Here is a 23,659-nt window from a genome sequence, read left to right as displayed (position 1 = left end):
GGCAACAAGAGCAAAATTCCATCTCAAAAAAAAAAAAGAGAAAGAGAGAGAAAGGAAGGGAGGGAGGGAGGGAGGATGGGAGGGAGGGAGGGAAGGAAGGAAAGTATGGCCTGAAAATATTAAATTTGTCCACTTTGGAGTTCAGGCAAACATTCTATTACATAAAGGAATGCAAAGATTATAGCGCCCATAGTTATTTACTATATAACTCTACCTATGTATTACTACTCATTGAAAAATTTTAGTAAGTTGAAAGATGGAGAAAACTTGGTAAATGGGTGGCATGAAGAGAGAACCCATTTAAATATTTATTTAAAGGCCAGGCACGGTGGCTCATACCTGTATTCCCAGCACTTTGGGAGGCCAAGGCAGGTGGATCACTTGAGGTCAGGAGTTTGAGACCAGCTTGGCCAACATGACGAAATCCCATCTCTACTAAAAATACAAAAATTAGCTGGGCGTGGTGGCGGATGCCTGTAATCCCAGCTACTCAGGAGGCTGAGGCAGGAGAATCGCTTGAACCCAGGAGTTGGAGGTTGTAGCGAGCTGAGATTGCAGCACTGCATTCCAGCCTGGGTGACAGACTGAGACTCTGTCTCAAAAAAAAAAAAAAAAAAGGCCGGGCGCGGTGGCTCAAGCCTGTAATCCCAGCACTTTGAGAGGCCGAGATGGGCAGATCACGAGGTCAGGAGATCGAGACCATGCTGGCTAACCCGGTGAAACCCTGTCTCTACTAAAAAATACAAAAAACGAGCCAGGCGAGGTGGCAGGCGCCTGTAGTCCCAGCTACTCGGGAGGCTGAGGCAGGAGAATGGTGTGAACCCGGGAGGCGGAGCTTGCAGTGAGCTGAGATCCAGCCACTGCACTCCAGCCTGGGTGACAGAGCGAGACTCTGTCTCAAAAAAAAAAAAAAAAATTCCAAAAACTAGCCAGACATGGTGGTGGCAGCGCCTGTAGTCCCAGCTGCTTGGGAGGCTGAGGCAGGAGAATGGCGTGAACCTGGGAGGCGGAGCTTGAAGTGAGCAGAGATCACGCCACTGCACTCCAGCCTGGGCGACAGAGTGAGACTCCATCTCAAAATAAATAAAAATAAATAAATAAATAAATAAATACTGGTAGTATTAGTTAAGTGAATATTTGTATTATTTTGGCACTGCTATTGCTGCTGCTTTCACTTGCTTGCTTCTGCTGAAGTTTATGAAATAAGTTTTAACTTCTTTTTTTATAGATATAAAAAAGTTATATATATCATAATTAAAATTATATATATAATTATATGTTATAATACATATAACACATAATATACAATATAATATATAATATACATATATTATAATACATATAATATATATTATAATAAATATATATAATACATATAATATACAATATAATACATAATACATATAATATATAATTACAATATATATTATATATTACATATATTTATTATCATAAATATATTTTATATATACATATTTTTTGAGACAGAGTCTTGCTCCGTCACCCAGGCTGCAGGCTGGAGTGCAATGGTGGGAAATCAGCTCATTGCAGCCTCTGCCTCCTGGCTCAAGCAATTCTTGTGACTCAACCTCCTGAGTAGCTGGGACCACAGGCTCAGGCTGCCACACAAACTAATTTTTTGTATTTCAGTAGAGACGAGGCTTTCACCATGTTGGCCAGGCTGATCTCGAACTCCTGGCCTCAATGTTATCCACCCGCCTTGGCCTCCCAAAGTACTGGGATTACTGGACATGAGGCACTGAGCCTGGACTTCAGAGGAATATTTAAAAAGAATAAGCAACCACTTCATACCTATTAGGATGGCAAAAAAAAAAAACCCACAACAACAACAACAACAAAGAAAATGAAAAAGACATCCAGAAAATAACAAGTGTTGGTGAGAACATGGAAAACACGGAGCCCACACATTGCTGGTGGGAATGTAAAGTGATATCACTGCTGTGGAAAAGTTTGGCAGTTCCTCAAAAAGTTAAGCGTAGAATTACTATGACTCAGCAATTCCACTCCTAGGTATGTCCTCAAAATAATTTAAATCCGGGACTCATACAGATACATTTACCTCAGTGTTCCTTGCAGCATTATTTACAATAGCTAACTGTGGGCAGGTGAACGGATAAACAAAAGGTTGTATACATATAAACAATGGAAGATTACCCAGGCATTTAAAAGAATGAAGCTCCGGCGCATGCTACAATATGGATGAACCTTGAAACCATTATGCTAAGCGAAATAAGCCAGCCATGGAAGGACACATTTTCTGTGACTCCACTTGTATCACATACCTAGAATAGGCAAATTCATACTGACAGAAAGTAGTTTATGGCCGGGCGCGGTGGCTCAAGCCTGTAATCCCAGCACTTTGGGAGGCCGAGACGGGTGGATCACGAGGTCAGGAGATTGAGACCATCCTGGCTAACCCGGTGAAACCCCGTCTCTACTAAAAAATACAAAAAACTAGCCGGGCGAGGTGGCGGGCGCCTGTAGTCCCAGCTACTTGGGAGGCTGAGGCAGGAGAATGGCATGAACCCGGGAGGCGGAGCTTGCAGTGAGCTGAGATCCGGCCACTGCACTCCAGCCTGGGTGACAGAGCGAGACTCCGTCTCAAAAAAAAAAAAAAAAAAAAAAAAAAAAAAGAAAGTAGTTTAGAGGTTATGAGGGACCGGGAGGAGGGAGAAATGGGAAGCGACTGCTTAATGGCTACAGAGTTTCTGTTTGGGGCAACAGGAAGTTTTGGGAACAGATAGTGGTGATGGTTGCACAACACTGTATAAGTGTTAAGGAATGCCATTGAATCATACATTTAAGAGTGGGTAAAATGACATCTGCTATATATGTTACCACAATAAAAAAGAATAAGAAGAAATGGTTATTCATTCAGTATAAAAATTTTCAAGCAGATATATTATGTGATTTGATTTGATTTTTGAGACAGAGTCTTGCTCTGTCCCCCAGGCTGGAGTAGAGTGGCACCATCTCGGCTCACTGCAAACTCCACCTCCCAGGTTCCTGCCATTCTCCTGCCTCAGCCTCCCGAGTAGCTGGGAGTACAGGCGCCCGCCACCACACCTGGTTAATTTTTTGTATTTTTAGTACAGACGGGGTTTCACCATGTTAGCCAGGATGGTCTTGATCTGACCTCGTGATTCACCCGCCTCGGCCTCCCACAGTGCTGGGATTGCAGGCGTGAGCCACCGCGCTGGGCCCGATTTTATATTTCTTCACAAAATAATAATGCTGTATGCAAAGCTGCCAAAAAGTTTATACTTTCTTGTTTGTTTTTGAGACAGTCTTGCTCTGTTGACCAGCCTTGCGGGTAGTGGTGCAAGAACAGCTCACAGCAACCTCCACCTCAAGCCATCCTCCCACCTCTGCCTACAGACTAGCTGGGGTTGGAGGCAGGAGCCACCACGCCCCGCTAATTACTTTTTTTTTTTTTTTGGTAGAGACAGGGTCTGGCTATGTTGCCCAGGCTGGTCTTGAACGTCTGAGCTCAAGCGAGCCTCCCACCTCGGCCCCCAAAGTGCTGGGATTACAGGTGTGAGCCACCGTGCCCAGCTCGTAGCATCGTTTATAGTCAAGCAAACCTGGCAGCAACCGGCCAGGCGCGGTGCCTTACGCCTGTAATCCCAACACTTTGGGAGGCAGAGGTGGGCAGATCACCTGAGGTCAGGAGTTCAAGACCAGCCTGGCCAAGATGGTGAAACCGAGTCTCTACTCAAAACACAAAAATTAGCTGGGCGTGGTGGCGGAGGTCTGTAATCCTAGCTGAGGCTGAGGCAGAGGCTCGCTTGAAGGCAGAAGGTTGCAGTGAGCGGAGATGGCGCCACTGCACTCCAGCCTGGGGGACAGAGCGAGACTCTGTCTCAAAAAAACAAAGAAACCTGGTAGCAACCTAACACTCAACAATGGCTGAATGGTTAGACAAATTATTATACTGTCATTAGAACAACTATATTTATGTAGCGATACAGAAAACTGATTATGATATAATATTAAATAAAAAGGAAGTTTCGTATATTGTAATCGGAAACATGTAAAAGTATGTATACATATGGGAAGACACCTTAAATACTAATAATTAGGTGAGGGTTGTGGAATTGAGTCACTTTAAAATAATTTTTTCCTATTTTTCAAGCTTTCTGTAATTTTGTTGTAGTTCATCAAAACGAGGAAATCAGACGGTGGGAGCACAAGCCCAGAGCCCCAGCGGCGCTGACTCCAGCGTGAAGAAGGGCGGAGGAGGAATGCCCACCGCCGGGGCTCCCCTCAATCTCCGCAGCAGCTCGCGGGGCTTCGCGCTCCGGGAGGTTGGGCCGGCCTGGGCTGGAGGCTCTGCGGGGAGCGCTGCCCGCGTGTGCGTCCTGCCGCGCTCCGCCGCCCGGATGTTGCAGGGGACCCCGCTCAGAAAGTGTGCGTGTTTCTCCGCGCTGGAAACTTAACCCGGAGTCCTGCATTTGCATTTGCGAAATCTGGGAACCCCTGCCCCACCCAGCGCTTCGCCGGCCCCTCACTGCCGCCGCCTCCCGTGCCACTGCCGTCCCCGCAGCCCTAGACGCCAGTCTCTGGCATCCCCGTCCCGCCCCCGCCCCTCTTCCCGCTCCTCCCCCTCCCCTCGCCTCCCCGGCCCGCGCCTCCCGCTCACCCCCGTCCCGCCCCACGGGCGCGGCGCGCAGGCGCAGGCTCGGAGGGCGGGCGCGGGCGGAATGGGGACTGCAGCTGCGGCAGCGGCGGCGGCGGCGGCGGCCGGGGAGGGGGCGCGTAGCCCGAGCCCCGCCGCCGTGTCGCTCGGCCTGGGCGTGGCCGTTGTGTCGAGCCTGGTGAACGGGTCCACGTTCGTGCTACAGAAGAAGGGCATCGTGCGTGCCAAGCGGCGAGGTAGGGCGGGCGGCGGGCGGCGGGCGGGCGGGTGGGGGAGGCGGGCGGCGCCGCGGGCGGAGATGGCGGTCGCAGGTGGGGGCGTCCGGGTCAGGGTAGGGGACGCGGCCCGGGCCGGGAGCGCTGCTCGGGCGGGTGCTCCCCGGGGCGGGCCCCGCTGCGCCGCGTTCTGGCGCTCGGGTTCCCGGAGCGGCCCAGGAATCACAGGTGCGCCCGGCGCTTTGCCGCCGCCACGGCTTTTCTCCGTTCCCGGCGGCTGCAGGGGCCTGCTTCGGTGTGCGCGCTTCCCCGGCTGACTTTCTCTCGGTCCAGGCCCTCCCCGCGCCGCCCCGCAGCCCTCGCCTTGCCCGCAACCTGCGGCCGGGAGCCTCCTGCGGACGCGGTCCTGGGGCGCTGGAGCCCGGCGCCCGCCTGGAAGCGCCGCTTCAGCCGACGTGCGCCCGGCTCCGAGGGTGCGCTGGGGGAGCGAGACCTGGGATTTCCAGCCCCCCGCAGGGGCCTTGCGGGTGCAGAAGGAAGACCCGGGCGGGCTCTCAGAGCTGTGCGTTCCTGGGGTGCTTGACGGAGCTCGTTGCGGCTTAGACCTGCACCAAATGAATGTAAGTGATCTTCAGTATGGAGAACACACGCGGCAGATCCAAAACCAAGCCCCTGCCGAGCCACAGCCATCTCCCAGGTGGATGCCCTGCAGCCCCGCACTCCGTCGTGCAATGCAGGGCCGAGCTCTCTGCCGGTATCCTTTGTGCTGGGAGGCCCCGGAGGGGACGGTGTTGCCAGTGCAGGATGTGGCAGGCTGTGAAACCGCCCGTTTCCATTGCTTCCAGAGGGACTGAGAAAGTCTTGTGGTTCTTGGCGTATTTCTCAGAAGAATATTAAGAGCTCCCTGGGAAGGATGTGGCCGCCGAGTCATGGGTTGTGAGAGAAAGTAAACTCGTTTAATAGTTTACATTCCGGAATGCAGGTGAAACTTTCTCTGAGCGAGCCAGTCGTGGCTTCAGAGAAGAGATAAAGGGCCTGACAGTCTCAAATGAAAATATAAAATCATGGATAGTGTAAGGAATTCAGCTTTGAAGTGAAAGCGTAGCGGTCTTCCCATAAAATTTAATTAAATAGAATTAAATAAAATCAAGTGTGATTTCCCAGGGATGCAGATGTGTCTCTCTCTAAGGCACACACTTGCACACACACCGGAGCCACACTTCAGGGAGCACCTGTCTGTGCCCCAGAACTGGGTGAGATGGTCAACACGCGAGACCTTATTAATAGAGTGGCCTGAGAAAGCACCTCACCATCCCAATCCACGGCCGTAGCGTGAGCATGAGGAAAACACCACACAAACCGGAGCAGAACAACATCTTGCGGCCGGGCGCAGTGGCTCACGCCTGTAATCCCAGCGCTTTCCGAGGCCGAGGCCGGTGGATCACAAGGTCAGGAGATGGAGACCATCCTGACTAACACTGTGAAACCCTGTCTCTACTAAAAATACAAAAAATTAGCTCGGTGTGGTGGCACGCACCTGTAGTACCAGCTTCTCGAGACGCTGAGGCAGGAGAATCGTTTGAACCCAGGAGACAGAGGTTACAGTGAGCCGAGATCGCACAACTGCACTCAGCATGGGCGACAGAGCAAGACTCCATCTCAGAAAAAAAAAGAACATTTTGCAGTACACCTGACCAGTCCTCTGTGAAGGTCATGGAATCTGAAAGTGCATCACAACCAGGAGAAGCCTAAGAACACGTGAACACCAAATGTAAGACATTATAGAAAAACGAAGGAAAGCTGAATACAGGCTTTAGTTTTCCAAAAAATTGAGTAAAACTGTGTTGTTTCAACCCAGCCCATGTGGCTCAAAGGAATTGGTGAATAGGAAAATAAACGACAGATCAGCCTTTTAAAAAAGACGTGATAGACTGGGAGCAGTGATTCTTAATGAAAAATCCAAAGCATGCCGGGCGCGGTGGCTCACGCCTGTAATCCCAGCACTTTGGGAGGCCGAGGCGGGCGGATCACAAGGTCAGGAGATCGAGACCACAGTGAAACCCCGTCTCTACTAAAAATACAAAAAATTAGCCGGGCGCTGTTGTGGGCGCCTGTAGTCCCAGCTACTCGGGAGGCTGAGGCAGGAGAATGGCGTGAACCCGGGAGGCGGAGCTTGCAGTGAGCCGAGATCGCGCCACTGCACTCCAGCCTGGGCAACAGAGCGAGACTCCGTCTCAAAAAAAAAAAAAAAAGAAAAAGAAAAATCCAAAGCACAAAACATGTATTAACACTGGTAGGGTATTGAGAATGATAATACCACCTATCAGATGTTCTAAGAAATCTGTATCCTAAAAATCTTAAAAATGGCTCACGCCTGTAATCCCAGCATTTTGGGAGGCCGAGGTGGGTGGATTATCACGAGTACAGGAGATCGAGACCATCCTGGTTAACATGGTGAAACCCCGTCTCTGCTAAAATACAAAAAATTAGCCGGGCGTCGTGGCAGACACCTGTAGTCCCAGCTACACGGGAGGCTGAGGCAGGAGAATGGCGTGAACCCAGGAGGCGGAGCTTGCAGTGAGCTGAGAGCGTGCCACTGCGCTCCAGCCTGGGCTGCAGAGTGAGACTCCATCTCAAAAAAAAAAAAAAAAAAAATTAGCCTAGTGTGGTGGTGCACCTGTAGTCTCAGCTGCTGGGGAGGCTGAGATAGGAGGATGGTTTGAACCCAGGAGGTTGAGGCTGCAGGGAGCCTGCTGGGAGACAGAGTGAGACTGTCTCAAAAAAAAAAAAAAAGATGATGTAATAGACACTGGGGACTACTAGACGGGGAGGGTAGAAGACTGGGGTGAGGGTTGAAGAATTACCTGTTGGGTACTGTGTCCACTATTTGGGTGATGAGTTCACTAGAAGCCCACACCCCAGCATTGCACAATATACCCAAAGAACAAACCTGCACATGGTCCCCCTGAATCTCCTCAATGCCAACAACAACAACAAATCATCATTCCTGGCCAATTTTGCTTTATCTATACCCCAGTGCCAACCCCACCCACACCACTGTAGGATTTGTTTTGAAATAGATCCCAAGCAAATTACCATTTCATCTGCATATTTCAATGACTATTTCTTTGTTAAACACAACACCTTTATTGCACCAAAAAATTAAGAGTAATTTTTTAATGTTCTCACATGTCTGGTGAGTGTTTAAATTTCTGTGATTCTCTTAGAAGTTTTGCCCAGTTCATCTTTTAGAATCAGGATGCAGTTAAGACCTACACGTTGGGTGGTACAGCTCTTAATCATGTAATTTTCAAAATGAGGCAGCTGGCTGGGCGCGGCGGCTCACGCCTATAATCCCAGTACTTTGGGAGGCTGAGGTGGGTGGATCACCTGAGGTCAGGAGTTGGAGACCAGCCTGACCAACATGGTGAAACCCTGTCTCTACTAAAAATACAAAATTAGCCAGGTGTGATGTCGCATGCTTGTAATCCCAGCTATTTGGGAGGCTGAAGCAGGAGAATCACTTGAACCTGGGAGGCAGAGGTTGCAGGGAGCCGAGATCACGCCACTGCACTCCAGCTTGGGTGACGAGTGAAACTCTAGCTCGAAAAAGAATAAAAGGCAGCATGCCCTGAGCCCACCCCAGGTGTGCCAGTTTATGTCCTATGGTTGTGTTCACTCTATTGTGAGCTTGTCCTCCCCGTTAGATGTTCTCTGCAAACATATTCAGGGCTACATGAATGTTTTCGTTCCACTTTTACATGGCATGGGCATTTCCAGTTCCTTACCAGTCCACATGACTGACAGCTCATTATCCTAGATTTTTCTGTTCACATCAGCAGAGCACAGTAGTACAGGTGTCATACCTGACATCTACCTGTCATGTATCAAGGAGTCTGCTAGCTTGGCTTCTGGGCCCTCAGGGGCGTGGGGGCAGTTTTGGTCCCTGTGGTGGGGGAAAGGATGAGAAATTGCCTCTAGTTAAGGCAGAGAGGAAGAGGGGTGCTCTGTAGGGGCAGATACCACATCTAGTGACCTTTTTTTTTTTTTTTGAGAGAGTCTTGCTCTGTCATCCAGGCTGGAATGAAATGGCATGATCTCAGCTCACTGCAGCCTCCACCTCCTGGGTTCAAGCAATTCTCTTGCCTCAGCCTCCCGAGTAGCTGGGACTACAGGCGCCTGCCACCATGCCCGGCTAATTTTTGTATTTTTAGTAGAGACGGAGTTTCACCGTATTGGCCAGGCTGGTCTCGAACTCTTGACCTTGTGATCCACCCACCTCGGCCTCCCAAAGTACTGGGATTACAGGCGTGAGCCACCGTGCCCGGCTGTGACTTTTTATGTCTTTATATTCACTGAGGACTGTGTACAATGATGATTCTCAGTAAATATTTGATAGATGGAACAAATAAATAGAATACAGATACTGCACTGAGCTTCCCTGGAGGGAGGATGGAGAGGAAGAAGCATGTGTTAATATGTGCTGTACTCTTAATTTCCATTTGAAACTGGGAATGACATCTCCCATAGAAACTGCAAGAAGCTTTATTACAGTGGTTAGTTGTATCAGGGTCAGCATTGTGTGGGCTAACCCAGAAATTGAACTTTTTAAATTAAAAAAATTAAGGGCCGGGCACGGTGGCTCATGCCTGTAATCCCAGCACTTTGGGAGGCCAAGGCAGGCAGATCATGAGGTCAGGAGTTCAAGACCAGCCTGACCAGCATGGTGAAATCCCGTCTCTACTAAAAATACAAAAATAGCCAAGCGTGGTGGTGCACGCCTGTAATCACAGCTACTTGGTAGGCTGAGGCAGGAGAATCACTTGAACCCGGGAGGCGGAGGTTGTGGTGAGCCAAGATCGTGCCACTGCACTCCAGCTTGGGTAACAGAGCAAGAGTCCATCAAAAAAAAAAAAAAAAATTAAACCACTTTATTGGGGTATGATTAACATATAAAAAGCTGTGCTTGTTTAATGTACACACCTCCATGAGTGCAGGGATAAGTGTGCTACCTGTGAAATCCTCACCACCAAGAAATTTAACTGTTATTTATCAACCATTTCTTTTTTAAGTATTGGGGTATAATTACATAGAGCAAGCTGCATAGATAATAAAGGTACAGTCTGATGAGTTTTGACGAGTGAATATGCCTGTGTAACCAACAGCCCAGTGAAGAAATGGATCGTTGCTGCCACCCTAAAAAGTTCCTTGGTGCCCCATCCCCCATACCAAGGTGCCTACTCCTCTGGTACCCATCTGCTTAGGTTGAATTAATTTTGCCTGTTCCCATGTTTCATATACATGGAATCATATAGTATGTATTCTCTTACGTCCGCTTTTTTTGCTGGGCATAGTTTCAAGATTCATCATGATGTGGGTATCAGTCATACGTTCTTCTTATTGCTGAGGAGTGTTGTGTTGTTTGAGTACACCAGTTTGTGTATCTCTTCTCCTGTTGGTGAACTTCTTTTGGGGAGTGGGTGGTGACGGAGTCTTGTTCTGTCATCTGTGCTGGAGTTCGGTGGCGCCACCTTGGCTCACTGTAACCTCTGCCTACCGGGTTCAAGCAAGTCTCCTACTTCAGCCTCTCGAGTAGCTGGGATTATAGGCAGCCGCCACCATGCCTGGCTAAGTTTTGTATTTTTAGTAGAGATGGGGTTTCACCACGTTGGCCAGGCTGGTCTCAAACTCCTGACCTCGGGAGACCCACCCACCTCGGCCTCCCAAAGTGCTGGGATTATAGGCGTAAGCTACCATGCCTTGCTGGGTTCTGCCTTATTATTGACTGGTAAGCGTGTGTGTGTGTGTGTATACACACACATATATACATACACATTAATACATATAGATATGTTATATATCTATAATCTGGATACAAGTTTTTGTTAGATATAGGGATTGCAAATATTTTCTTTGTGGCTTGCCTTTTCATTTCTTAAAACTGCCTGTTTCTTTTTTTGAGACGGAGTCTCACTCTGTTGCCCAGGCTTGAGTGCAGTGGCACAATCTCGACTCACTGCAACCTCCGTCCCCCTGTTTCAAGCTATTCTCCTGCCTCAGCCTCCTGAGTAGCTGGGATTACAGGTGCCTGCTACCGAGCCCAGCTAATTTTTGTATTTTTAGTAATTTTGTATTTTTAGTAGAAGACAGGGTTTCACCATCTTGGCCAGGCTGGTCTTGAACTCCTGACCTTGTGATTCACCCGCCCCAGCCTCCCAAAGTGATGGGATTACAGGCGTGAGCCACTGCATCTCGTCTCAAAGTTGGTTTTGAAGAGCAGGAATGTTTAATTTTGTTGAAGTCTAATTTATCTGTTTTTTTCCTATGTGGTTGGTGCTTTTGATCTCTGCCTGAGAAATCTTTGTCTCTTCTCAGGTCACAGTGGCATCCTCTTGTGTGTTCTTCGAGCTTCACAGCTTTAGTGTTTACCATTAGGTCTGTAAACTACCTTGAGCTACAGGATGGTCTGAGGCGTGAGTTAAACTTCTGCGTTTTCTCTACAATATCCAGTTGGTCTAGCACCATTTGTTGAGGAGACTTTTCCCATTGAATTGTACTGGTGCTTCATTCAGTCTGTGATCTGGCGGTACATGTATAGATTGATTTCTGAACTCTATTCCGTATTGTTTGTCTATCCTTATGCCAGTACCATACTGTCTTGATTATATAGTTTTATAGTAAATCTTTTTTTTGTTTGTTTGTTTTGTTTTTGAGACGGAGTCTCGCTCTGTCGCCCAGGCTGGAGTGTAGTGGCATGATCTCGGCTCACTGCAAGCTCTGCCTCCTGGGTTCACGCCATTCTCCTGCCTCAGCCTCCCGAGTAGCTGGGACTACAGGCGCCCGCCACCACACCCGGCTAATTTTTTGTATTTTTAGTAGAGACGGGGTTTCACTATGTTAGCCAGGATGGTCTCGATCTCCTGACCTCGTGATCCTCCCACCTCAGCCTCCCAAAGTGCTGGGATTACAGGCGTGAGCCACCACACCCAGCCTATATTAAATCTTAAAATTAGATAGTATATGTCATAAAACTTTGTTTTTTTCCATAATTGCCAGACTATTTCTTAGGAAAAATAAGTTCTGCATATCTAATAACCAACAGGCAAAACACTTCAAATATTAAATCCATGAGTAAGCTGGTGCACAGCAGTGCTCACATTCACTGCAGTTAATGCCTTCATCTGGTTGTGCTGATGTCAGGAAATAATATTTATTTATTCTTAGTCCTTCTTAGAGAACTCTGTAGGGCCGGGCACGGTGGCTCATGCCTGTAATCCCAGCACTTTGGGAGGCCAAGGTGAGCAGATCATGAGGTCAGGACTTCAAGACCAGCCTGACCAATATGATGAAACCCCTACTAAAAATACAAAAATTAGCTGGGTATGGTGGTGCAGCCTGTAATCCCAGCTACTCAGGAGGCTGAGGCAGGAGAACTGCTTGAACCCGGGAGTCGGAGGTTGCAATGAGTTGAGATCTTGCCACTGCACTCCAGCCTGGGCAAGACAGTGAGACTCTGTCTCAAAAAAAAGAAAAAAGAGGCCGGGCGCGGTGGCTCAAGCCTGTAATCCCAGCACTTTGGGAGGCCGAGGCGGGCGGATCACAAGGTCAGGAGATCGAGACCACGGTGAAACCCCGTCTCTACTAAAAATACAAAAAATTAGCCGGGCGCGGTGGCGGGCGCCTGTAGTCCCAGCTACTCAGGAGGCTGAGGCAGGAGAATGGCGGGAACCCGGGAGGCGGAGCTTGCAGTGAGCCGAGATCGCGCCACTGCACTCCAGCCTGGGCAACAGCGTGAGACTCCGTCTCAAAAAAAAAAAAAAAAAAAAAAAAAAAAAAAAAAAGAAAAAAGAAAGAAAAAAAAGAGAACTCTGTAAAAACTATGTAACATCTTTTTTATACATCTTTGAAGTCTAGGCATTAATTTACAAAGAACTACTGATCCACTCTTGCTTGGCTTTTTTTTTTTTTTTTTTTTGTGACAGAGTCTTGCTCTGTCGCCCAGGCTGGAGTGCAGTGGCCGGATCTCAGCTCACTGCAAGCTCCGCCTCCCGAGTTCACGCCATTCTCCTGCCTCAGCCTCCCGAGTAGCTGGGACTACAGGCGCCCGCCACCTCGCCCGGCTAGTTTTTTGTATTTTTTAGTAGAGACGGGGTTTCACCAGGTTAGCCAGGATGGTCTCGATCTCCTGACCTCGTGATCTGCCCGCCTCGGCCTCCCAAAGTGCTAGGATTACAGGCTTGAGCCACTGCGCCTGGCCCTTGCTTGGCTTTTATCACCTACTTCTGTTGTTGCTGTTAGGAGCACACATAAGTGGAAGCAATTCTTTTTGTGGAATAATTATAAGGTAAATACATCGGATGCTCATCTATGTTTTTATGCTGGAAAGCTGTCTTTTAAGGACATTTCTGACACATTTATAACTAAATGTAAGGTCTTAAAGCCACATGCCCCTGGTTGGACAGCATCACTGTCAATTGATACTGTCATCCTGACAAGGCTCTTTAGTGTTTACACAAACACTTCTTTGTCTTATAGTTTAGCTGTTGTATACGGCTATGCAACTGTCAGCACTCAGGGTTTCCAATGAGAGGAAAACCAATGGAATGTAGTGATCATGCCCTCTGCAGCCCACACCTAGGAGTGGGGGAGGAGGCATGAGTGTGGCAAGACAAACAGCATCCTCTGCATCCTTCAGTGCTGCAGCTCCCTGTTCTTGCTGAGGCCACAGGACCTGAAGATTAATAGAGGACGGTCATCAGCTGGGAAGAGGAGAAGCTTGGGCATAGATACCTACTGAGAGTGCTGGAAAGTGAGCTTTCAGAACAGCAGTGCTTAGGGGCAGCAATGCTTAGGGTGAAACTGTGAAGAAACCCAGTTATTTTAGATATCCTAACAGATATCTATATATGGCAGGGGCCAAGGGCTAATATGGAATGCAGGCTCCTAGGAGTTCCTGGCTGAAGAAGGAGGAGGGAAAATGGAGCAGCCAGCTCAGTGAGGAAGCTGGGCACATGGCCATGCACTTCCTTCAGGGCGGAACAGAGGGGACACTCCTGGACTGAGGCTCTCAGAGACCATGTGCAGGAGCTTCACTTTTGTTTGTGGCTAGGGGTGTGGGGTAGGTACCTGGATGGAGAAAAACCTGACTTGCTTAATGTCTGTGGATGCAGAAAAATTTTGCCTAATACTGGTTTAAAAGGTGAGGGTGACCTAAACACCTTTTGATTTGTGCAAATCCAAATTCTTGCTGGAGAGTAGAAGTTACAGAGCCTGCAATGCTTGGAACTGAACCGGACCCTTTGGGAAAAAAACAAAAGCCATTTTGTTCACTTTACCATTCCTGTGTACCTGGTATCGCAGGTTCCTCTCCATTTTGTGACTCTTGACATTTTACAAACTGCCAAAAGCATATACTATGTGATTATCAGTGTTGGGATAACCATAGCACTGAAAGCGGGGAGCCTGTGGGCCTCATTGCACTGGTCACTGTCGTCCGTGGACCACCTTTCACTGCAGGAGGGTCACACAGTCCAGCTGCTGTAGCAGGAATCCCATGACTTCACAAAAACTCCTGACCAAACCGTGTTGATTACAATAAAAGGACAGCTGGGCGCAGTGGCCCATGCCTGTAATCCCAGCTACTTGGGAGGCTGAGGCAGGAGAATTGCTTGAACCTGGGAGGTGGAGGTTGCAGTGAACTGAGAGACCATGCCACTACACCCCAGCCTGGGCAACAGAGTGAGACCCTGTATCAAAAAGAAAAAAACAAAATCTAAAAACCCCAAAAAAAACAAAATCAAAAGTTGGTTCTTTGAAAAGAACAATGAAATTGACAAACCTTTCACTAGACCAAGCAAAAAAGAAGAATCAAATTACTAAAATTAGGAATGAAAAAGGAGATATTTTCTGTATGCCCATCTTAGGATAATTTCCACAGAGTTTAAATTCACTTTTTTTTTTTGAGATGGAGTCTCGCTCTGTTGCCCAGGCTGGAGTGCAGCGCGCAATATTGGCTCACTGCAAGCTCCGCCTCCTGGGTTCATGGCATTCTCCTCCCTCAGCCTCTGGAGTAGCTGGGACCACAGGCACCCACCACTACGCCCAGCTAAAATTTTGTATTTTTTTTTTCAGTAGAGATGGGATTTCACTGTGTTAGCCAGGTTAGTCTCGATCTCCTGACTTTGTGATCCGCCTACCTTGGCCTCCCAAAGTGCTGGGATTACAGGCGTGAACCACCGCGCCCGGCCCACTTTTTAAAGTACTTTATTTATTAGTTATGATGGTTTTGTTGGGAAACTGGTCCACAGAGTTTTCATACCAGTATTCTGGACCTGATGACCTTTCACTCAAGTATTTGGCATGCATTTTGGGATAGCCACTTTGATGAGCACATTTAGAAATCTAACATTGATTCTGTATTAATAGCTGACTCTCCTGCAGTGCCCACCATGGGACATTCTTAAGCTACGCTAAACTTTCTGCTTCATAGGACACCCTGGGTCCTGTTTGTATGAGATACACTGAGGGACACAGGACAGGAGCCCCCGTGGTGCCAGGCTCTCCTCTCCAGTGGAGCCTGGCCGCAGAGGCAGAGCATGGCTCGGCTGGGAGACAGCTGCAGCAGGCAGGCGGCACAGCTGATGCTGGTGACTTTGACCACTTGGCTTAGCCAGTGTCCACCAGGCTTTTCTGTAAAAATAACTTTTTCTGTTTGTAATTAATAAGAAAAACCTATGGAGGTGACTCAATGAATTTTCATTAACTTGTTTTAGTATCCATTGATGATTCTGCCTAAATCAGTTTTTACTGTGATGTGATCAAATTGCAATATTCTTTTTTTGTTTTTTGAGACAGGGTCTCACTCTGTCACCCAGGCTGGAATGAAGTGGCGTGATCATGGCTCACTGCAGCCTCATCCTCCTGGGCGCAAGCGATTCTCCTGTCTCAGCCTGCTAAGTAGCTGGGACCACAGGCATGCACCACCACACTCAGCTAATTTTTAAATTTTTTCGTGGAGATAGAGTCTTGCTGTGTTGCCAAGGCTGACCTTGAACTCCTAGGCTCAAGTGATGGTCCTGCCTCAGCCTCCCAAAATACTGGGATTACAGGTGTCAGCCCCCGGGCTCAGCCCCATTGAAAGTACTTTTTGTAATGCCTGTAGCTCTGCTGCTCCATTAAGCAGGCTAGCAGGCTGTATGTTTATACTAAATTGTGGTTTTACTACTGAGAATAAAAACAATTAGAATTAGTTACTGCGACTGGGCTCGGTGATTCACACCTGTAATCACAGCACTTTGGGAGGCCGAGGTGGGCAGATCACTTGAGGCCAGGAATTGAAGATCAGCCTGGCCAATATAGCAAAATCCCATCTCTACTAAAAATACAAAAACTAGCCGCACGTGGTGGCCCACACATGTAATCCCAGCTACTTGGGAGGCTGAAGCATGAGAATCGCCTGAACCTAGGAGGCAGAGGTTGTAGTGAGCCAAGATCGTGCTACTGCACTCCAGCCTGGGCGACAGAGTGAGACTCCATCTCAAAGAAAAGGAAAAAGAAAAAAGAATTCATTACTGTAATCTGCAATTAACAAAAAATCTCCTCAAAAAATGCTCAGCAGGCCAGACGTGGTGCACGCCTGTAATCACAGCACTTTGGGAGGCTGAGGCAGTTGGATCGCCTGAGTTCAGGAGTTCGAGACCAGCCTGACCAATTTGGTGAAACTCTGTCTCTACTAAAAATACAAAAATTAGCCAGGCGTGGTGGCATGCTTCTGTAGTCCCAGCTACTCGGGGGACTGAGACAGGAGAATTGTTTGAACCCGGGAAGCGGAGGTTTCAGTGAGTCAACATCGCACCAGTGCACTCCAGCCTGGGTGACAGAATGAGGCTCCATCTCAAAAAAAAAAAAAAGTGCTTAGCATTTTGCCGTATATGAAGGACAAATGTGTCTCAAAGGTTGGGAGACCTCTCACCATAGACGCCTGTTGAGAGGCAGGGGGAGGGAGGAAGGTGCTGGGTCTCCGCCTCCCCTGCGTGGGATGGTTGGGGTAACCTGAGAGGATGCTGGGCAAGTCTCAGGTCAAATGTCAGAGCATCAGGTGAGTGTAAGGATGTGGTACCTGCATGGCTGAAAGGAGTCATATCAGAAGAGTTATACATAATGAAAATTGAGTAACTTGTTTAAGCAGGAAGTCATTAAACCCTATGATAATAAAATTCTTATGTAAATGGGCTACAGTAAATGCATGAGAGAGTTGGACTGTAAAGACTCAAACCCTTTTGAGATAAAAATAAAACTCCATCGAAGGAATATCTGTCTTTGTGGTAGCTTGTTGGGTGAAAGAAAACTGATGTATAAAGATTTCATTTCCTTATTTGGGTCAGCTTGTGTTGGTTGCAAAAAATACCTTGACTTTGCCACTTTCAGTGGTCTCTAATGCTATTTATAAATGAAAGATTCTCTTTAGGGTGAATAAACAGTATGACACTCATTCTTTTCTTTTCTCTTCTTTTTTTTTTTTTTTTTGAGAGGGAGTCTCGCTCTGTCTCCCAGGCTGGAGTGAGCGGCACCATCTCGGCTCCCTGCAAGCTCCGCCTCCCGGGTTCCTGCCATTTTCCTGCCTCAGCCTCCCGAGTAGCTGGGACTACAGGCGTGCACCACTGCACCCAGCTAACTTTTTGTATTTTTAGTAGAGACGGGGTTTCGCCGTGTTAGCCAGGATGGTCTTGATCTCCTGACCTCGTGATCCGCCCGTCTCGGCCTCCCAAAGTGCTGGGAATAGAGGCGTGAGCCACCGCGCCCGGCCCATTCTTTTCTGTTTTAGTTTTCATGTCAAAAGTTTCTCGCGGCCGGGCGCGGTGGCTCACGCCTGTAATCCCAGCACTTTGGGAGGCCGAGACGGGTGGATCACGAGGTCAGGAGATCGAGACCATCCTGGCTAACACGGCGAAACCCCGTCTGTACTAAAAATACAAAAAACTAGCCGGGCGAGGTGGCGGCGCCTGTAGTCCCAGCTACTCGGGAGGCTGAGGCAGGAGAATGGCGTGAACTCGGGAGGCGGAGCTTGCAGTGAGCCGAGATCGCACCACTGCACTCCAGCCAGGGCGACAGAGCGAGACTCCGTCTAAACAAACAAACAAAAAAAAAGGTTTCTCGCTTGTAAACCTCTTCCTGACATACGTAGCTTGTAAACCCACTTTCCTGACATTTTTTATCTCCTCCTTTTATAGGTACTTCCTATTTAACAGACATTGTGTGGTGGGCTGGCACAATCGCAAGTAAGTAGCCTGTGTGGCGAAGTCTGGTCTTTTCCTTTCTTAGACTCCATCACTGGTCTGGGCAGAGCTGCAGCGGCTGGGCTAGGGTGGCTCTGTTCTTTGGAAGAGGGTGTCACGTGGCCTCTCCCCGGACCCTAAGCCTGCCTTTCAGTTCAGATGTCCCTGCTCCCCTTCCTCCCAGGATGAGAGTGCAGAAGGACAACTTAGGAGCTGGTGGAGGCCCCTACTGCCCACGATTAGCCGTGAATTCAGTCCAGGCTGATCTGTCCTGAGCCCGAAGAAATTAAAACAGCTCCTGCTCACTCGTGTAGTTGGGCTGTTGGCATTTGGTGAAATTCCATGTTAGGCTGCCTTGTTTTTCCCAGCACAGTTGGTTTAACAGAGTTTCATGACTCAAAGATCAGGTCATGTGCTATAATGTAAAGATAAATAATATTATTAAATGAGTTCAGAACTCTAAAGGTATTATAAAGGACAATTGTCTCTGAAATTCAGAAACATTGTGTTTGGCCAGGGATGGTGGCTCACACCTGTAATCCCAGCACTTTGGGAGGCTGAGACAGGTGGATTGTTTGAGCCTAGGATTCAAGACCAGCCTGGGAAACATGGCAAAACCCTGTCTGTACAAAAACAAAAATTAGCTGGGCATGGTGATATGTGCCTGTTTCACAGCTATTTGGAGGCTGAGGTGGGAGGATTGCTTGAGCCTGGGAGGTGGAGGCTGCAGTGAGCCAAGATCACGCCAGTGCACTCCAGCCTGGGTGACAGAGCAAGACTCTGTCTCAAAAGAAAAAAAAGAAACATCATATACTTTGTCACATTTGTCTTTTAATACGACATTACGTGGCAATACCAATTCTGTTCCTTGAAGAGCTCCTCTCAGCTCTGTCCGGGTGATGTCCTGCTGCAGTCTTGTGTGGCAGTGCTGTATCCTCTTGCTATGCCAGTGGCCTGTCACCGTGGCCAGCTGCCTATGCTGGAGTAGATCCCAGACCACTAGAGGGTGCACAGGAAGTTCTGCCTGATTTGTGTGAAAACAAGGATGTGTTAGGAGAGTGGAGATATGCCCAGTGCCACGCCCATTTCAGTCACTGCTGGTTAGATTCGGCATTTTCCATGGAGAGCTGAACCTACTCACCCGACTGATGGGACCAGTGAAGGTGTGGGGCCTGACCTCTGACCCATGACCCCTTAAATGTGCAGGTGACACCCCAGATGTGATTCTTCACAAGTAATGGGAGTGAAGTAGCCCTTTTGGAGCAGAGCCTTGCAAAATTCAACTCTGATCAGTGCTAAACGAGAGCTCTGTAATTGCAAGCGGTATCCTTGTGATTTTCTTGACAGTGGCTGTTGGCCAGATTGGAAACTTCCTGGCTTACACGGCAGTCCCCACGGTCCTGGTGACTCCCCTGGGCGCCCTCGGAGTGCCGTTCGGGTGAGAGCCAAGATTTTGTTTGATGTTTAATGTGTAGTGTAGATATAACAACTTTTCATTTTAAATGTTTCTGTTAAAGTAATGAGAGCAAAGTTGTAACAACAGGTAGATCTTCAGGCCAGGCAGAGTGGCTCACGCCTGTAATCCCAGCACTTTGGGAGGCCAAGGAGGGTCAATTACTTGAGGTCAGGAGTTTGAGACCAACCTGGCCAACATGGCGAAACCCTGTCTCTACTAAAAATACAAAAAATTAGCCGGGCGTGGTGGCGACCACCTGTAGTCCCAGCTACTCGGGAGGGTGAGGCACAAGAATTGCTTGAACCTGGGGGGCAGAGGTTGCAGTGAGTTGAGATGGCACCTTAGCACTCAAGCCTGGGAGACAGAGCGAGACTCTGCCTGAAAAAAAAGAGAGAAGATAGATCTTCGGTATTCTACTCTGTATTGTTTAATTTTATCCCTTCAAATATAGTTCTGGGTATTAACTCTTTTCTTAGACATTTAGTATATTTGAAATTCTAACTCATTCATGCATCTCAGTGAATCTGCTGCTCGCATGCTTCTGGCCGCTGTCCTGGAGTACATCTTAGAGACTAGAGAGTCTTCTGACACCTTGGCACGTTATTCTGAGAACTCGTTAAGCAAAATGAGTCACTTGGTGTTTTATTGGGGTGCTTAGCATTCCTTGCTGGATGCCGGCCAGTCCCCACCTCAGCCCAGGTACAGAGGTTGGGATGAATAACACACGGCCCCGGTGGATGTGGAATAGGGTTTATGACTGACGCAGTCAGCAGCACATGGATTTTCTTTTTTTCTTTTTTTTTTTTTTGAGACGGAGTCTTGCTCTGTGCCCCAGGCTGGAGTGCAGTGGCGCGATCTCGGCTCACTGCAAGCTCCGCCCACCGGGTTCACACCATTCTCCTGCCTCAGCCTCCCGAGTAGCTGGGACTACAGGCGCCCGCCACCACACCCAGCTAGTTTTTTGTATTTTTTTAGTAGAGACGGGGTTTCACGGTGTTAGCCAGGATGGTCTTGATCTCCTGACCTTGTGATCCGCCCACCTCGGCCTCCCAAAGTGCTGGGATTACAGGCTTGAGCCACCGCGCCCGGCCTAGCACATGGATTTTCTTAGGAGAAGGGCCCGGGTTTGGTTCTCAGTGAGATAAGAGGGAGGGGGACCTTTGGGGTTTTTTGTTTTGTTTTGTTTTGTTTTTTGAGGCGGAGTCTCGCTCTGTCGCCCAGGCTTGAGTGCAGTGTCACGACCTCAGCTCACTGCATGCTCCGCCTCCCAGGTTTACGCCATTCTCCTGCCTCAGCCTCCTGAGTAGCTGAGACTACAGGTGCTGCCACCTCGCCTGGCTAGTTTTTTGTATTTTTAGTAGAGACGGGGTTTCACCGTGTTAGCCAGGATGGTCTCGATCTCCTGACCTCGTGATCCACCCGTCTCGGCCTCCCAAAGTGCTGGGATTACAGGCTTGAGCCACCGCGCCTGGCCACCTTTGGGTTTTTATTGTTAGGGGGTGGGGTGGACTGGACTGGGGGTGGTTTGCATGCTTAGGCCGGGCTGGCATGGATTGTAGTTTTTGCCCATGCCAAGTGACCGAGGACTCGGGTCTGAGGACTCTAGGGACCCAGGGTGTGTGCAGGCTCTTTTTTAAAATTTTAATTTAATTTTCTTATTATTAAATTTTAAACATTTTATTTCTCCATTTTAAATCATCCTTTTAATTGATACACGTGAGTAGGCTTCTTATCAGGTTGCCCGAATGTGGGGCAAAGGGGAAAGGGCAGGGAATGGGAACTTGAGGGCTGCAAGCTATTAAACATTGCAACTAGAGTCTCTACTTACTGTGAAAATGATTTATGAGATACTTATTAAATAACATATATCCTTGTGTGAACATGTTTATATTCTGATTTGTCTTTGAAGAAATCATTATAAATAGAAATAGGGTAGAAGAGAAATAAAATCCAAGTTTCTAACTCATGGATACGTTGGTTTCCTGCTGTATTCCGGACAGACGCCCAATTCCTTGCAGAGAAGTGTGTCCATGATGGATGTATTGAAGTTTACACCTTAGAGTCCCTTAGGCATTGGGGTTCTGTGACCTAAATACCATGTTTTTCACATGTGACGCTTGGAGAGTGTGTGGGGGGCACATTTTTCTCGAGAATACGTACACCGCTATCGTGTGGCTTGGCGTCACTTTGCGTTTTGGACGGCTCTGAGGCGCTGCGAGGGCAAGAGTGTTCTCATTTTGGGAATCACTCCTCAGCTTCGGCCACCCGTCCCCCGAAAGATAATCAGGCAGATAAACAACCTGACCTGGTGATCTGGGCACGTGGCACATTGAATGCACATATACTAAAATGCTTTACTCAGTTAATTTCCTTAGAACTGTTCTCGTGCACATTGATGATTAAGTCACTTTGCCAGAAACGTTCGCTGCTCCACGTCTGCAGGAGGTGTTACTCCCATGTCAGATGGGATTCTGGATAAAAAGCCTGTCTTCAACTCGGAGTCCCAGGAAGACCTTTTCTTTTAAACAGAATAAAACTAAAATTAATTTGGAAAAAAATCTAAGATGATTATCAAAGTGTGCATATATGTATGTATATATGTTTTGTTTTGTTTTGTTTTTTGGTGTCTTTTTGAGACAGTCTCGCTCTGTCGCCCAGGCTGCGCCCGGGCTGGAGTGCAGTGGTGCGATCTCGGCTCACTGCCAGTTCTGCCTCCTGGATTCACACCATTCTCCTGCCTCAGCCTCCTGAGTAGCTGGGACTACAGGCGCCCTCCGCCACGCCCGGCTAATTTTTTGTATTTTTAGTAGAGATGGGGTTTCACCGTGTTAGCCGGGATGGTCTTGATCTCCTGACTTTGTGATCTGCCCGCCATCCTCCCAGAGTGCTGGGATTACAGGCCTGAGCCACTGCGCCCGGCCAATATGTATGTATATATGTATATTTTAAAAGCAGTTCTGTTCTTGATAGTGGGATGGGGTTGCTGGAATTACGTAGAAACAGAAATGAAAAGAATGTGGCACTGGAAAAATAAGTCTGTGTAGCAGTGAATAGAATAGAGAGCTCCCAAATAGGTTCACTTATTTCTGTAATAGTGTAATGTATGATAAAGTAATCGTCTGCACATGCTGTGTCTAAAAAGAGGTTTAAAAAACTTTTGGGAAATATTTTCAAATTACAGAAAGGACACAGGATTAAGAATAACCAAAGCGGCCGGGCGCGGTGGCTCACGTCTGTAATCCCAACTCTTTGGGAGGCCGAGGCGGGCAGATCACGAGGTCAGGAGATCGAGACCATCCTGGCAAACACGGTGAAACCTCGTCTCTACTGAAAATACAAAAAAAAAATTAGCCGGGCGTGGTGGCGGGCGCCTGTAGTCCCAGCTTCTAGGGAGGCTGAGGCAGGAGAATGGCGTTAATCTGGGAGGCGGCGGAGCCTGCAGTAAGCGGAGACCACTGCACTCCAGCCTGGGCGACAGAGCGAGACTCCATCTCAAAAAAAAAAAAAAAAAAGAATAACCAAAGCAATGCCCATCTCCCCTTACCAGACACACCTGCTGCTAAACATCTGACCCACTTGCCTCATCATACACTTTCTCTGTATCTGAGTGTCTCAGTCTCACCACTGTGGATGCTTGAAGCCAGGTAACTCTATTGAGGGAGGCGTTCTGTGCATTGTATGGTGTTTAGCAGCATCCTGGCCTTCATCTCCCAGATGCCAGTAGCACTCAACCTCCCCAGATGTCTCCAGACATTGGCTGATGACCCCGGGGGGCCCTGGTTGAGAACCACTATTCTATATGAATGTGATGTGACTGTTTTTTCCTGTTTTTTTTAAAAAATCCATTTTAGCATAAGTTATGATTCTTTACCCCTAAACACATCAATTAGTATTTTCTGAGACTAGAGATATTCAGATACTCTCCTAATAACCACAGTACAATGATCAGTTTCGACAAATTCAACCTTGTTATGATACATGCATCAAATCAGCCTCCATATTCCAGTTTTGACAATTGACCTGTTATGCCGTTATTTTATATCATTATCTTTTA

General features: G+C 48.1%; 1 protein-coding gene across 1 annotated transcript in view; it reads left to right on the top strand.

Moving 5' to 3' along the window:
- Positions 1-4,704: 4,704 nt before the first annotated feature.
- NIPA1 (NIPA magnesium transporter 1) overlaps positions 4,705-23,659 on the top strand; it is a 35,203-nt gene continuing 16,248 nt past the window's right edge. Inside the window, exons 1-3 of the mRNA XM_045395154.2 lie at positions 4,705-4,896; positions 18,105-18,152; positions 19,497-19,587. Of these exons, the coding sequence (XP_045251089.1) occupies positions 4,725-4,896; positions 18,105-18,152; positions 19,497-19,587 (311 nt within the window). The 5' untranslated portion in view covers positions 4,705-4,724. The remainder of the gene's footprint in view (positions 4,897-18,104; positions 18,153-19,496; positions 19,588-23,659) is intronic.

This window comes from Macaca fascicularis, chromosome 7, assembly GCF_037993035.2.
Source record: "Macaca fascicularis isolate 582-1 chromosome 7, T2T-MFA8v1.1".
NCBI lineage: Eukaryota > Metazoa > Chordata > Mammalia > Primates > Cercopithecidae > Macaca > Macaca fascicularis.
The sequence above is the reverse complement of the archived record's forward strand: the minus strand, read 5'-3'. Positions and strand labels throughout refer to the sequence as shown.